The sequence below is a fragment of the Microtus ochrogaster genome, chromosome 7 (assembly GCF_000317375.1).
Source record: "Microtus ochrogaster isolate Prairie Vole_2 chromosome 7, MicOch1.0, whole genome shotgun sequence".
Classification (NCBI taxonomy): domain Eukaryota; kingdom Metazoa; phylum Chordata; class Mammalia; order Rodentia; family Cricetidae; genus Microtus; species Microtus ochrogaster.
The window spans coordinates 54,150,429-54,165,722 of NC_022014.1; the positions used below are offsets into that span (position 1 = coordinate 54,150,429).

At 42.6% G+C, this 15,294-nt stretch overlaps 1 protein-coding gene across 6 annotated transcripts in view; it reads left to right on the forward strand.

Annotated features, from left to right (window-relative positions):
* The window catches only part of Fbxw11 (F-box and WD repeat domain containing 11), a 103,225-nt gene that overhangs the window by 72,025 nt on the left and 15,906 nt on the right, over positions 1 to 15,294 (forward strand). For all 6 annotated transcript variants that reach the window (XM_013347496.2, XM_005350369.3, XM_013347498.2 and 3 more), the window contains 2 exons: positions 7,308 to 7,494; positions 8,929 to 9,019. In XM_013347496.2, coding sequence (XP_013202950.1) covers positions 7,308 to 7,494; positions 8,929 to 9,019 — 278 coding nt within the window. The remainder of the gene's footprint in view (positions 1 to 7,307; positions 7,495 to 8,928; positions 9,020 to 15,294) is intronic.

Sequence of the window (15,294 nt, forward strand, 5' to 3'; positions counted from 1 at the left end):
CTGAACTGTCAGTGCATTTATGTTCATGGGTGAACACAGTCATATTAGACCTTAGGATTCACTGTTGGAGTCCATCTAATGGGTCTGGGCAATAGGTAAACCTGTATCCACAGTCTCATTTAAGGTAGGTTCATTCTGCTTTGGTTTTTAACAACTTTTTCCTTTCTAATTTTGAAATGTTTCATCTTCAATTTGGCTAGGTAAGATGCAGAGCTCTGACTCCTGAAGGGAATACTGGCTCTTCTTTGATACAGTGTAGTGTCCTTATTGTCACCGTGCCAGTTCAGGCCTTGGGACCCCCACCATGGCCCAGTGCTACTGTGCCAATCATGCCTCAGGGAGCAGCAGGCTCTCAGCTCTCAGTGCTTTCACATCACATGGGACCCAACTGTGCTCCTGGGCCTGGAGCTTGGGCTTCAAAGTGACGGAGAAACTTCTGACTTCTCTGTGTTCTTCAGAATTTCAGTTTATTTTCTGCACTGGGAGTGTAAAGAATGTTTGAGAGTTAGCTGAGGAAGGCTAGACTCTGCTGGGTTTTGATGCCAGAATGTTGTTGTGTCTCCTATTAGTTGTTTTCCATTAGTGTCTTTAGAAAAGCAAATAGGAACCTTTTCCATCCAGAATTTCAGCCTTTAATTGCTTAGTTCAATTTCTCATTAGGCAGATTAGAATGACAAGGATCAGAAGAATGGGGTGAAATGCCTTTGGGTCACATGGCTTTTTTGCCATGTGCTGTTGTAAAATGATAGTGGACAGGCATTGGTTCAGAGTTAGCAGAAAGGCTAAAATCACTCAGTTAAGATCCTCTAGGAAATCCTTACCTTAGCCCCGAGTAGTAAATAAATGGTTCATAACTGTCTTAGGTTGCTAGCTATTGCTATGCTCAAAAGCAACTTGGAAAGGAAAGGGTTGATTTCAGCTCACAATCCTCCATTAAGGGCAGTAGGGGCAGGAACTGAAGCAGAGACCAGGAAGGAAGGCTGATAACTGGCTCGCTCTCCTGGCAGGTGTTTGCTTTCTGTAGAACTCCAGCCAGTGTCAGATTGACAAAAACCCAGTTCACAAAATTCACTTTTAATTGTGGAGGGTGGGGGGAGGGCCTTTCTCTGTGAGAGAGAGAATGGTATAGGTGAATGGATTCGTGTGTGTACCTCCTCTGTATGTAGCACACAGCATTTTTGTCGCCGGAACTCCAGAACCTTGGTCATTGAGCTGCTCCAGGAAGGGTCAGGGAAGCCTTTCAGTTGATGATTCCTCTGGATTATTCCTCTTCGGTGACTGCAGACTAATGAAGACTCATTCTCTCAAGCAAATCTGTTTGTTGTTTGTTTGTTCTGTTGTTTTGGTTTCCTCTCCTTTGCTTTCCAAATAGTTAGATGTGGATGATTGCCCCTTATGGTTACAGAATAGCCACAAGGTGGCACTGTTGAAGTTCCCCTGATAGTTTCAAGAGGTTCCTCTGGGGAGTGCACGCACAGCCTTGGAGAAGAGGCAGAACAGATGAACATGTGTTATGTATATAAATATGGTTAGTATAATTGCATACAATTCAGTTTTCATTACAGTGACTTTTAAGGCATTGTCCATATCTCTGTTAAAGTGGAATTTTGTGGTATAGAATGTTACATGAAATGAATGGACTGTTGGCTGGGACATGGAAATATTTCTGTTAAAATGCTATTTGTTTTAACAGGATTTTATCTGAACATATATACATATGTCAGTGTATTTCATACTTGAGAAACTAATAGCCGGGAACAAGTTGATTGTGTTTGTGACTAGTAGACTCATATTCAACCTGGCATATACCAGACCTACGCTTGGAAGATAGGTCTGTGTGTGCTTATGTAGGTTTAATAAGATGTAGAACAACTTTCAATCATTCCACTAGTTCAGTGTTCAGTCTTTTCAGTAAGTACCTTGAGTTTGAATTTTTACTGTTAAGATTGACAATCACTTTAAAGTTTGATTGTGAAAAACAGTTCAAAAATTGTCTATAGTTTTGGCTTTTTTAAATGCTTACTGTGAACATTGTACCTGTCAGTATAGGAAAAATGGAAAATGTTTGTGGTTTCTGGCTCCTTTTGGTTCAGTGGAAAAAGTGATAATTATGATACGCTTTTCTAAAATCATGGTAAATGTTTAGTCTGCAATGTCAATTTCTGCAGGCTGAGTTTGTGGTTTGTAAGAACTGTTGTTAAAGGGGAATTTATACATTTAAAATAGAGGCAGATTGTACTTCAAAGGGGATGATAAGTCTTGCTGATCAATTTGGTGAAGTATCTGTGCAATCTAAAATGTTGGAACACTTAACTTCCTGACCATGGCTTATTCATTTGTCTAGTCCCCAAGTAAGGACAGAAAGCCATTATAGACTGTAAATGTGATAGACTAGATCAGAGGTCACAGTAGATGGGCAGAAATGAGCTAAGACTTTGGGCTGGATGCAAGGCCAGAGACCCAGCATCACAGAGTGTGAGCGTGGAGTTAGATAGCCCCTAGGGTTCACACCGCAGTTTCTATACCTCATCTCATCTGTGTGGGGAGAGGCTTAAAGACAGCGTGTGTGTCGTATGCCTTGCACCTGGTGGGTGCTCCGTGGAGGTGTTTCCACTGTCGTTTGGTTTTCTGGATAGTGTCATGGGAAGCCCTTGGATTTGTGACCTGTGCTTCTTTTCCTGCTTTTATAGCCCTTAGAGCTCCATATTACCAGGAAAGGCATCCACACATTGGTTGTAGGTGGTTGTCTTGTTTTAAAAGGTTTCTAACTTCAGATTTTATAACCAGAGCTGTGACTAGGGAGGCAAGGAGCAGCAGAGCTGGAGAGGAATGGAAGTTTCTTTACAGCTGTCCTTTGAAAGGTTTCTAAAGTAATGGAAGTTTTTGTATGGTCTAAGCATGTTAAACCTGCCCTCATCAAGGGCATTGAACTGACATCACACATTTGAAGTTCATTTTGATATGGTGGTTTTTACACATTGAACGTTGAAATCGGCACCTTTTAATTGTTTGAGTTTATTGCTGACGTTTTCCCAGATTCTCACGTGGCGCCTGTAATTAGCGTCGGCAGCACTTCCAGAATTGTGCGTGCAGTGTCAGGCTGCATTCAGAGGCAGTGCTGTGTCCTCATATTGCCTCAGGAGGGGAGGAGGGGCCTCACTCAGCATGATAGAGTAATAAGAGCCAGGCACACTGTTTAGAAAAGTACTTAGTTTAACACCCCAAAGCACTTCATTCACCCTGACTAAAAGATTGCCTTGTGTTCAGTGACCTCCTTTTCCTTAGTGGACTTGAAACCAGAAAGTTTCAAGATTTGTATGACTCCTCAGGATGACTTCTGAAGAATCTTCTATTCAGTGGCTCAAGGAGCCCCAAGAGTATTTGATTCTTACTCCTCTCAAACCATTTCAGGAATATGGGGCTTATACTAATAGAATGGAAACTGTAGCTGTGTTTTCTTTGCAGACTAAGACCATGGTAGCCTCCTTGAACATCCGAATCAGCTAAGGAGATGGGAGGGGGCAACCGAGGACATTATTGAGTATCTGTTACCTCTCTGGCCCTTTATGTCTCTTATGTTATTAGACTTCCCATTGGACTAGAGAGATTCCTTCCCTGTAAACTGGTATTTAGAGTGCTTCTTTGGAGAGTTACTTTGCATATTATATGTGCTAACTCCTTTCATTACTCAAGATCATTCCTCTGTTATGACTAATGATATCCAAAAAGAATAATAGATTTTCTTATGGCCATTCACATAGCAGTTGACTGAAACAAAATGTAAACCAGGGTATGTGGTTAACAGCTGTTACATTTCCGTAAAATTAAAGCATACTGACTCCTTTAAGGATGATGTGAATTTAAAGTAGCAACCAAAAGAAAGGAGCCTAACCTTAGGTGTTGCTAGGATGTTGTTTAAATGAGCTCATGATATTTGAAAGAGGAAATATGTAAGGGATTTATGTATGCAAAAACTTACTTAATGGTGGCTTAGTTGTGAGGAATCAGTGAGGAGGAGAGATCCAAGGCTGCATGGGTACCCTTGCTATAAACCAGCAGTCTCCAAATTGTCAGTATTAGGTGGCACTTCCAGGAGTATGGACCCCTAGGCTGCCTTCTCCAGAGGCTGATTCAGTAGAAAGTCTGAGGGATCTGTTTTTGTTACTGTGCCTTTGAAAATCAGTGACCCTAACTGTTTCTAATCTAACACATGGCTTTAGCATCTTTAGCATGGTTGCAGGGTCTGGTTTATTAGTAAATTGGAAGTTTGGGTGCTGTTCTGGTTCTTCACAAGTGATGGGAGCCATTGAGACCTGGAGAGCCAGCTTTCTAATGCCTGCTCGCCTTGCTGTTTGTTTCATCTCTCCAAGAATAGAGGATTTGAAAGGAGAATTGTTTTGGACATGTTTATAACCAATTAGGAGGATCTAGTTAGTGATGTGGGGGTCATGTAAAGTGGACTGTTAATATCCTGTGTAGGGCTAGAAAAGGAAGTTCAGTGAGCCCCCAGAGTTAGAGAAATCCAAAGAAGAGCTAAGTGAGTTTTCTCATCGCTAGAGAAATGTGTTTAAACATGATTTTAATGATTATCGTTAGGATAAGTATAGATTTCAGTTTATGACAGCTGAGAGATTCTGGAATTTAAATCCATAGTTTTCCCTATGATGGGGAAAGAGGTGTGCCTGTGACTACACACAGATGTAGGGGAGGGCGCGAGCACGCCGGTTCCCAGGTGTTTGAACTTTGGAGAATGGTATCAATAACACTGACCTTCACATCATGTCAGATTATACAGAGAGAATTGAAGACAAAGTATCCAATCACCTGGAGGGAAGTTACAACAAAAGAAGGGGTACTGTGCTTACTTGATGGCATAATGGTAATAGAAAAGGCTTGTTTTCACTCTTACTTAACTTAGTTCTTTTCCTGAGAATAATGCTCTTAAGCAATAAAGGAAAGAAAAATTGTGACCAAACAAAACATGAATCTATTTAGAAATCCTGCAAGCACATTTGTGGAGTGGTGACAGAGCTTGGGACTGGGTTCAGAACTGAGTAGTTCTGAGAAGGTACTGAATGTGTTGGTGCAGCTGGGCTAATAGTCTTATCTGATGGTGCCCAGAGGGAACTGTGGGACAGCTCTCCAGGGTTTAAGAGCTGGGGAAGTGTTTGTAGGATATCAGCTATCATACTGGATTTTACTCTTTAGTAGATCTTAATTAAAAAAAGTTAATTGGCATCTGAAAAGATTAGGTAGGGTATATAAGCCTCAAAGGATGAGTGCAGGATGTGAAAGATCTTTTGGCTCTGGGTTATGAGCTGGCAGTTAATTTGTTTATGTGTGTTTTGTCATTTTTCTCCACTGAGAATAGGCTGTATATGTTAAGAAGGGACCCAATGCAACTGGTGCCAACCTGCAAATGCAAAATTGCAAACCTAGTAAGTACCAGCAAGAGAGTGAGAAGTAAGCCAGATTCAGCTGGTTCCTCTTCTGCCTGCTCTTAGTTAGCAGAGTCAAGGTCAGAAGAATGGTCTAAAGATGGCAGTGTCTTGATGAGAGCTTCTCCAGGTGTCTCTGAGGACTGACTTGACAGATGTGGATTGAACATATTTAGATGACTTAGAAAGCTGGTGGCTGAGTGTTAGGTCCCTTGAGTATTAAGGGATTCATCAGTGATAGCCTGCCAGGGAAAGCTACTGTCCTGGGTGCTGTCCTTGGTTCTGACCCATTTCCTATGTTTCTTCTCAACTGGGGATAAAAATAATCTGTTCACTCACTATGCAGGTCTACTGAGCAATATTCCCATTTCTGGATGCTCGAGGCTAAAGTGACTAGGTCACATGGAACTTTTGAAACTGAATTGTATTCAGGATAAGGATAAAGTGTTGCTGACCCCATCCCACCAGTGGTCACATTCAGAATTAAGGGGACTTGTTTTGATAGCAGCTGGGGAGAAGGGCGTAAGACTTTAACTTGCAGCCATCTCAGGAATCTGCTAGGATATGACCATGAGGGGAAAGAGGTGACTCTAGTAATTTGAGTGTACAGGATAGCAGTGGTGCCATGTGGCCTTCATTGTCAGGGGTGGAACTTGGGGCCTAGATCTAGTCCAGGGTAGAATTATTACATAGAGGGCCTGGAAACTTGTCATCAGCAGTGTAACTATGTCGTTTTGAACCATGCAGGCAAGACAGCGTTCTACCTGCCCCTGGCTAGTAACACTAAGCTTAGTACTGCTGAGCTTGGAAAAGAGAACATCAACCCCCAGGGAATGCTGCCTTGCTCTGAAATCTTTTCTTCAGCTTGCTTTCAGGTATTGTGCTAAAGGGTGGCTGCCGCCACCACCACCACTTAGTAGAAAACCAAGAACAAGTGTGTTTCAGGGTTTGGTTTGTGTCACAGAACACAGTGAACTTAGGATGTGGAATCCGAACATTCCAGGCTCAGGGATGAGTTGTACTTCCTGTAGCTACAGAGGACACACCTAGAACTACAAGGACTGTAACAGATGGTGACGATACTGTGCATGGCGAGCTCCATGGGAAAGTTCAGACAGAGCTGCGCAGGAATCTCTTTGCAAGGCCCCTCACATTGTGTGAGTTTGTCTTGTGTTTTGGTGTGTGTGCACCACAGCACTCCTGTGGCGGTCAGAAAACAACTTTTGGGAACCGGTTATCCCCTCCACTCTGACTTCCTCAGGTCAACAGACTCAGCTGGCTCTCGTGGCTTACCCGTCTGTGGGTTGTTTAACTCAGTCCTAAAGTGAATAAGCACATGACTGTTGCTTTTGAGGGTTTTTACCCATCTGCTCACAACAGAAAGTAGTTCTCCATCTGAGGGAGATGAGAGGATTTTAATTTTAATTCTTCATATGCCTTAAAAAATGGGTCAGTCTCAGCTTTTGGCTCCGGCAGCTATCGAGGACTCACGGTGCAGTGTGGTTTATTGGAAGAGACCGAGAGTATAAGCAACAAGCACAGGCTTGGAAGCAAGGAATCTTTTGAGTTCCCCTTGTGGCTTCACTACAGAGCACAGCCTGAGAACTTTCCTTCTTGTGCCTCAGCTGTAACTTCGGAGAACCATTGGCTTGTGAGGGTTTGGCAGGAAAATGGGGAAGGAAAAAAAGTCTCAAAATTCTGAGAAAGAATTGTCCCAGGGCAGCTTTTACACTAAAGCACCTGCTGTCGGCTGCACCTGTTTATGAGCTGTTCTCTTGGGTGTTTCCCCTGCCTCAGGGTTTATGAAAATAAGGGCTGTTCTGTGACCTTTGCCCTGCCCATTATTTGCATTGCTTTTCTGTTTTGTAGAGCAAGGCCTAGATCACATAGCAGAAAACATCCTCTCCTACCTGGATGCCAGGTCTCTGTGTGCAGCAGAGCTGGTGTGTAAGGAATGGCAGCGAGTGATCTCAGAAGGGATGCTATGGAAGAAGCTGATTGAGAGGATGGTGCGCACTGACCCTCTCTGGAAGGGCCTCTCAGAAAGAAGAGGGTGGTAAGTATGGAGTGCTTGTTTAGGGATATTTCACTTGGTCAGCTTGCTTGCTCAAGGCAATTCTGTTTGTGAATGTGTCAGTCTGTTTAAACAAGGAAGAAGGCTTAGTCAAGACTGGTTAGAGCTGTTAGGGAATCCCCCTTCTGACACGTATGCGTTTGTTGTTGTAAAGTTAGGGACCTCAAATGGGTGATTCATTCATTTTTTTTTTAAGCTGTGAATTTATGCTTTTTCAAAACTCGGGCAATAATCCTATTGCAATGTGAGAGCTGGGGCTGGAGAGATGGCTCAGTTGTTGAGAACACTCGCTGCTTATTCAGAGGACCTTGGTTCAATTCCCGGAATCTACTTGACAGCTCACAACTGTCTGGTGCTCCATTCCCAGAGGATCTGATGCCCTCTTCTAGCCTCCATGGGTACCAGGCATGCATGTAGTGCACAGACATATTTGCAAGCAAAACCCCCATACATAAAACAATTTCTAAAGGAAAACATGAGCGTCAAGTAATGTTATTTGCTTTTGTAACTACTGGGTATTAAACCTGGGGCTCATTCATGGTAGGCAACTAACCGCTCTACCACTGAGCTGTACCGCTAGCCGGAGCTGTCACTTCATGTTCATTACTGCTCATGGGGAGGAATGGAAACACAGCCAGAGGGTTCCAAGAAAGCCTGTGAGCTTAAGTGCAGCTTGATAATTCTGAGTACTATCAGTGCCATGGCTCAGTTAGTACAAAGAACGAGCTACAGATAGGCACAGGACTGGGAAGAGTGAGGGTGGGGCTGCATTTTCTTTATGGGAGGAAGTTTAATGTGGAGTAAGACTTCCCCTAAGCTTCATCAGCACTTGTTATGCATGTGGGTGCAGTATAACATGTAGAAAAGAGAACAAGGAAGGCTTAGGTTTTAGGGAATGAGGAAGGACTGAATGTGGCTAATGGACTTGAGTAATGAAAAAGGGTATCGGGCTGATTGTTTCCTTGATTCTAACTCTGGCATGGAGCTTTCATTTTTTTTGTAGTGGATAAGAGCATAAAAATATATTTGATAGTGGAAGTGTAAAATCCAGGGTGAAGGTCCACAGCTTCAGAGTGTCTATTGTAATTTTTGAGATGCTCACTAAGATATATGTATAGACTTTGCATTGTGTTCTGTTTATTTGCGAGTTTTTACTAATAAAGTTTATAGGGGAAAAATCGCCCTAGAATGAAAGCTTAATTATTTGTGTGACAGCACTCAGAAAACAAAAACCAACATTATGCCAGAACTAAATTGTCTCTACCATGGAAACTGCAGTTTGTCAGAAACCTGCTTTGAACTGTTAACTTTCAGTGCAAGAGAAGACATTGAGCATGGGCTGTCCTGGTGAACAAGCGCAAATACAACCTGCTCTTTTGTGTGCAAGAATGTAACATCTGTTTGTTTTCATTCCAGGGATCAGTACCTGTTCAAAAACAGACCTACAGATGGCCCTCCCAATTCATTTTATAGATCATTATACCCAAAGATTATCCAGGACATAGAGGTAACTGTTTCATTTAATTGTTCTGTATCCTTTGGGGTCTTGTTCTCTACTTTTTATTTTGTTTTAAAGGTCCTTTTGTTCTAAACTCATGGAACTCATTTTTTTTTTTTTTAAAGTTGAGCTTTGAAAATAAATGTCACAGTGGTACTCTGTGGCTCTTCTTCAGAGCCAATCATGTCTTTTTATAGAAACACAGCTTTTCAAAAACATGAAATGCTTCTGTAAGGCTGCCAATTAATTAAAACCTTAATCCAAGATAAACTATATTCTAATTTGATAAATTTTCCACAATCCAAGGCCCAGTATTGTAGGTCAACACACTTCTATTTTGAGCCATCATTGTAGAAGGCATGCTTGCAGTCACCTCTCTGAGTCAGGCATCGCTTTTCATAAAAGCTGCTCAGACTAGTATCCTAAGCAGCGGTGAAGTGGGCCTTGGAAAGCAGGTCATGCTTTGGGGCCACTGTGGAATTGACTGTAAGGTCAGTGACCAGCAGAGATCTGTGCACTTGCCGAGGAACGTTAGCAGGGATGGATGCCGTTGGCTGCTCCAGTGCAGTTTTATTACTCAGCTCTTTCCCTTGAACCAGGAAAGACATGCACAGGTACTTCTCATTAACTCTTTCAGTGTTCTTGCCTGTTCTTGGTTACTTCACTATTCCTCTTTGGCAGAAAAGTTTAGCTTTCGTTGGGCAATGCTGTATCTCCCATAAAGTTACAGCTGGTTTTCAGAATATGGAGTAATCCTCTCCCCCAGGTGATGAACATAAGAGTTATTGTGCCAGAATTAGTTAATGTGCCTTTGTAGAGTTCATCCCCTGCCCCTTCTTAGGCAGATGCAAACTAATGGAGCCATCCCATTAATGGTGCACCTGTGTGTGACTAACTATCATTCTTTAAAAGAGAAACTCTTGTCTGGAGCATACACTCTAAAATGAACTAAAAACTACCCTTTTAGGGAGGGCTCAATAATTTAAGACCACTGCCAGATAAAGTTTAGAAATGAATTGACCCATTGTTCAAAACTTGGACTGATGACCTGCAGTGCTTAGCGGACTGTCATCATAGTGTTAGTGCACGTCAGGAGGAAGGGCTGCTCTAGGTAAGTGCACACGGCATCTCGGAAATGCCTTTCTTCTCTTTGGCAGGGAGAAGCTGTTGATAGAAACTGTCCGACTTTTCTTGAGTGGTCTCAAGAAGGCATTCCTTTTGAGGGGTTGCTGTTTAAAGCCAATTATTAATGAACAGGGACTCTGGAGAACCTTTGTCAGATTGAGTTTTGGTGATGGAGATTATTTTATTTAGTCACCATGACTACCATTATAATTGACAGTGTGACAGCAGTTACCATAACTATTTCCTCAGACTGAAATAATACTTTAGAGCTAGCAGAGAAGGCAGATGTGATGGGAAATGTAGCCATTGGGGAAACACTGTTTGACACAAAACCTCTGCATCACGGTGGTCTTCCCAGTGGTTCTTAAAGTGTGGTTTGGGAAAACCCACTGCCTGGCCACAAGAGTCTCCTCCAGATTTTTGTGGCTAAGTTTCTTAGTATGAAGGATGACGCTTATACTTTGGTTTACACACTAATAATAATAGTGACAGAAGCAGTGTACCACTAATTGAGCACTTACTTGTACCAGATACGTTGTTTAGCAGTTTATAGCATATTTTCTCATTAAATAGCCTAGACAGCCTAAAAGTAGGTCAAGTCCATATTGACAATTTCAGAAAGAAGGGCTGTCAAGGTAAACTCTCACCCTGGATCAGTTCACAGCCATCCACACACTCTCACATACACAGTGAGTGGGAGTGGCCGTAGCCATCCACATACTCTCTCCCTCTTGTGATCCATAGATCACAGTGTGAGGCACACAGATGAGTTCGACCTTGTCCACGTGACTGCTGTGAAAGCTTCACCTGTAGGGCACCATGGTTATCACCTCTGTGGTGTGCCATGGATTGTGGTAGGGGAGTTCCGTAGATGATTGCAACAATTTTACAGTGCCCACCCATGCCATATCCCTATCTGTAATAAAGGGAAACTGGAACTTTTACAACATATTACATAGAAGAGGTGGCCTTTTAGCTGAGGTCTGTCTAGCCCTAGGCTTACAGTTAGTTTTTTAAATCCCCGTGCCCCCCCCCCCCCATTTTCAAAGTAAAATATTCAGGAAGTGAAGGAGGAGAAAGGCATGTTTTATTCCTATAGACTTTCATCTTCCTCTGAGTGTGTGAATACCCAATACCTTGCCTGCTGGTCAAGTTGGGCTGTGAACTAAGATGAAAGTCCTTGGCCTTGCTTTAGAGCACCAGAATGTCAGATGAGTGCGCCCTTGCCCTTGCACAGTCTCTTCTTCCCCCTTACACTCCACAGAGGCACGTCTGTGACAGCACTTTGGCTCTTCCCTCTCCTCTATTTTGACAACTTGCCGAGTCCTGAAATACATCCATTCTCAGCATGGGCTCTGATGAGCACAGAGGAAAAGTGTTCCTCTCTGAACTTTGCCTTCCACATCTAGTTACCAGAAATTGGCTATATTTTAAGGAAAAATAGACAACCAGGCTTTGTGTGGCTAGCTCCTGCGGTTCAGAAGACAGTGAAGCGAGGCTCTGAGACTATGGAGAGTAGCTGACATTCTTCACTTTCTGCAAAGGCTCCTCCCTTCTGGATGTTCTTGCCACACAAGGTGTTTATGGGGCCTCTAAATTGAGAAGGAACTCCTGGCAAACCTGAGGTTTGTCCCACCAAGAGGCAGTCATACCCTGCTGCACCATCTAGAGTCCTAGTCAGTGCTGTTTTCAGGGCGGCTCATTGTGCATTGCAAGGTGCTTGGTTGGAATGGTTGAGCTTAACTCCCAGAACTGGATCCTGACTCCCCACACCCTCTCCACCCCACACTCTCAAACGCAGCCTTACATGCTAATGCCTTGAACTTGGTTTTTCTTTTCTGCCATTTCAGAGAAGGGACTCTTTATATTTACTGGGTAAGTGGCTTTGAAGCACTCTCCTTGGAGCTGGCCATAGGGAAAATGACGGTGTTTTGTATCACACCTTTTAATAAACCACATTTCATTCAGGGAAAGTGGAAGGCTTTTTTGTGGTTTGCAAACTTGATATTAACATTGTCCTGACTAGAAAATGCTGAAACTTGCCCACCCACCCAGTCATGTTTAGGCTTCTAAAAATAATGTTATTCCTCCATACTCAGACATCTGTTTTCACTCTGTTGCCAATTTAAATGCCGCTGTATACTCTGTGTATCATGGCTACTTTCCCAGTATTTTGAAATTTTGCGCAGGGTAAGGGGATTTTACAAGTTCTCTAACACGTGAAATTCTCTTCTACAGTAGCGGGACCACGTGATAGCTCATGGCACGGCAGGTATTGGAGAGGGCACCTGTGTGACTGGCTTTATTGCTTCCCTTCTCAGATAATTACTGAGTTCTATCTGAGGATTGAGCCACCTTGCTGGGCCCACTATGAAATGTAGGCAGCCAGCAACACATAGCAGCCTAGACCAACACAATAATTCCTCCAATTTTGGGAGACCCTCCCTTTAATTAAAAACCCACTGTTTTTGGCAGTGTTCCCAATAGGCTGTGGTAAGCACATCACGTTTTATCTTATGTGGTCCCTTTGTTAGTTGGGGGAACAGATTCTCCTGGTCTGCTGCATGGAGGTGGAAGTCAGTGCACAGTCAGTACCACTGGCCAAGGCTGTCATTTGACTTGGGTCATTTCTACCATTAAGGGCTGCCAGGCTTGAAGGTCTAGTTTTTGTGAAAACCTGGTTTAGAAGAATTAAAAAACCAGTTGAGGTTGTCAGGCATGGTGGCAGTGTTCTGGGCAGGCATAATCATGAGCAGGTGCTGCTTTTGTGTGTGGGTGGCCTGCAGAAATAAGAAGAGGCGCCCAGGAGTGCCCTTGGTGGCTACATGGCTGTCACAGGCTTCCTGTTGGGTTCCAGTAAGCTATATTTGACTTAGACAGAAAGTAGGGTGTCTGGTGGTGCATGTATGAAGTCCTGTCCTCCCTAACTCTCTGAGGGTCAGAAGTAGATGGGACAGCTCAGCTTTAAGATTTCGCCCAGGTCTTTCAGGAACTGATTCACCTCTAGGTAACCATGTATTATCATCTTGGCTTCTCTCCCTCATCTGTCTGTTGTGTCCTCAGTGTGTTAGATACAGTTAAACATTATGGTCAGCTCATCCCATTCTAGAAAACACCTTAAAGAGTAGTGGGAAAGTGTGTAAGGAGTTTTCTCATTTCCTCTATTTCCATGAGAAGTGCTTTTTTCCCCTTTAAACTTTTGTGTGATATAAATGTACTTTCACTGTTTCTTGAAATACAAAGTAAAGCCTGTTTTAGATTCACACTACTTTAAAGCAGTGCCCGGTCTACACAGGGCATGCTATGTAGTCAGTGCTTTGGGTTCAAGTGGAATCACACACCCTCTGTCAACTCTGTGCCTCTGTAAGGATGTCCACTTACCCACTACCCAAAGTCACTGACGAGGCTAGGAGTAGACACTCCTTCGTAGTGTGTCTGGCTTCCTAGGTCAGCATTTCCTTAGAATTGTTAGCATGCTGAGGTGGCCAGTTGCTATCTAAAAAATACATTTATTTCTCTAGGTGTTTCTAAACATTAGGTTTGTGTTAAACATTTAATTTATTTAAAATTGGCTTAAAAAAGTTTTTATACTCTTTACCCCTTTAAAACGTTGCTCATGGAGACAAATTGATAACCTGTCTTGAAAGATGTTGAACAGTATGTGTGTGTGGGGATGAGTTAGTTTTCCTGGTTTGGACATTTTCCCACCCACTAGAGATAATGTATGGTTTAGGAAGTCCTGATGGTAACAGGTGGACACAAACGCTTTCCTACACTGCTGTTGTCTCCAGTGGGCGGAACATGTACTGTCCTGTTTGTTCCGTACTGGTCTTTGAATACCTAGATAGTATCAGGGCCCTTGCTAAGCACAAGGGTCACACATTTGTGACCTTTGTGGTGTATACTTGCCCTCTTAAGTACACATGTATTAAGATATATGTTATTAGCTCCACCTCTCCATTTCTTTCTCTACAAAAATGTGGGCAGTGGCTTGGTGGTGGTGGTGGTGGTGTTGCCGCCACCTAGCTTTAATCCCAGTACCTGGGAAACAGAAACAGGCAGTCTCTGAGTTCGAGACCAGCCTGGTCTACATACAAAGCAAGTTCTAGGATAGCAGGATGGTTACAGAGAAACCCGATCTTCAAAATAACAACAAAAATACCCCCCCCAAACTTACCAACATTTATATCATGTTCATTATTAAAGGGCATCCAGAAATTAATATTTAAAGTATACAGGAAGATATGCCTACGTATATGAAAATATTATACTATTTAATTGGGTATTATCCCAGTACTTGGGAGGCTGAGGCAAGAAGATTGAGTTTAGTGAGGAGTACCTTTCAAAAAACAAAAAAAAAAAAAAGAACGTACACAAACAAAGAAATTATGCTATTTTACATAGTTATGCTATTTTACAAAATCTACACCCATAGATTTTTGGTATCTGCTGGGTTGTAGAGCCACTTCCCTGTGAATGTATACCCAGGGATGACCGTACATTAAATAGGACAGTGTTAGGCATAGTGCCTGCCATGGAACATTCAGTGAAAGCTAGCATTTTAAAGAGTGAATGAAATCTCGAAAGTAACAGGCATTGTGGCTTATTGGGTATCAGGAGAACTGGCAATTAGACCTTTATTGTGAATAAAGGTGAGATTTATCTTCTTCAGTACAGCAGCAGTTATGTTTTAGCTACTTAGAAATCATCTTTCAAACAGAACTTAAAGTCGGATGTGGACAGCTATTGTTCCTGTTGTCTCCTGGTTTCAAAGGCTAAGAATCCAGACTGGCTAGACTTAGTAGAGGCGTATGTCTTTTAATCTTGGGTAGTCCCTGAGGCTAGGCCTTCTGGTGGATACCCTCTTTGAACTGGGCCAGGGTCTCAGGCCAAAGATGCCTTTGGTGGCCTTAGGTCCTGCATCCAGAGTTTATATCATTTTTTGGCATGGACACTCCTCTGAATTGTTAGTGATATGTTTGTGTTCTGTGTTCTCTGCCTAAGAGCTAAGACTATCCTTTTTATACCAGTGAATATGTTCCTAGCAGAATCCTGGGCTGATCAGAACTGGATTTGATTTCTAAGTTACTGTTTTTTTGTGATCTTAGACAAGTTAAACTGTTTCCTTTTTTTTTTTTTTTTTTTTTTTTTTTTTTTTT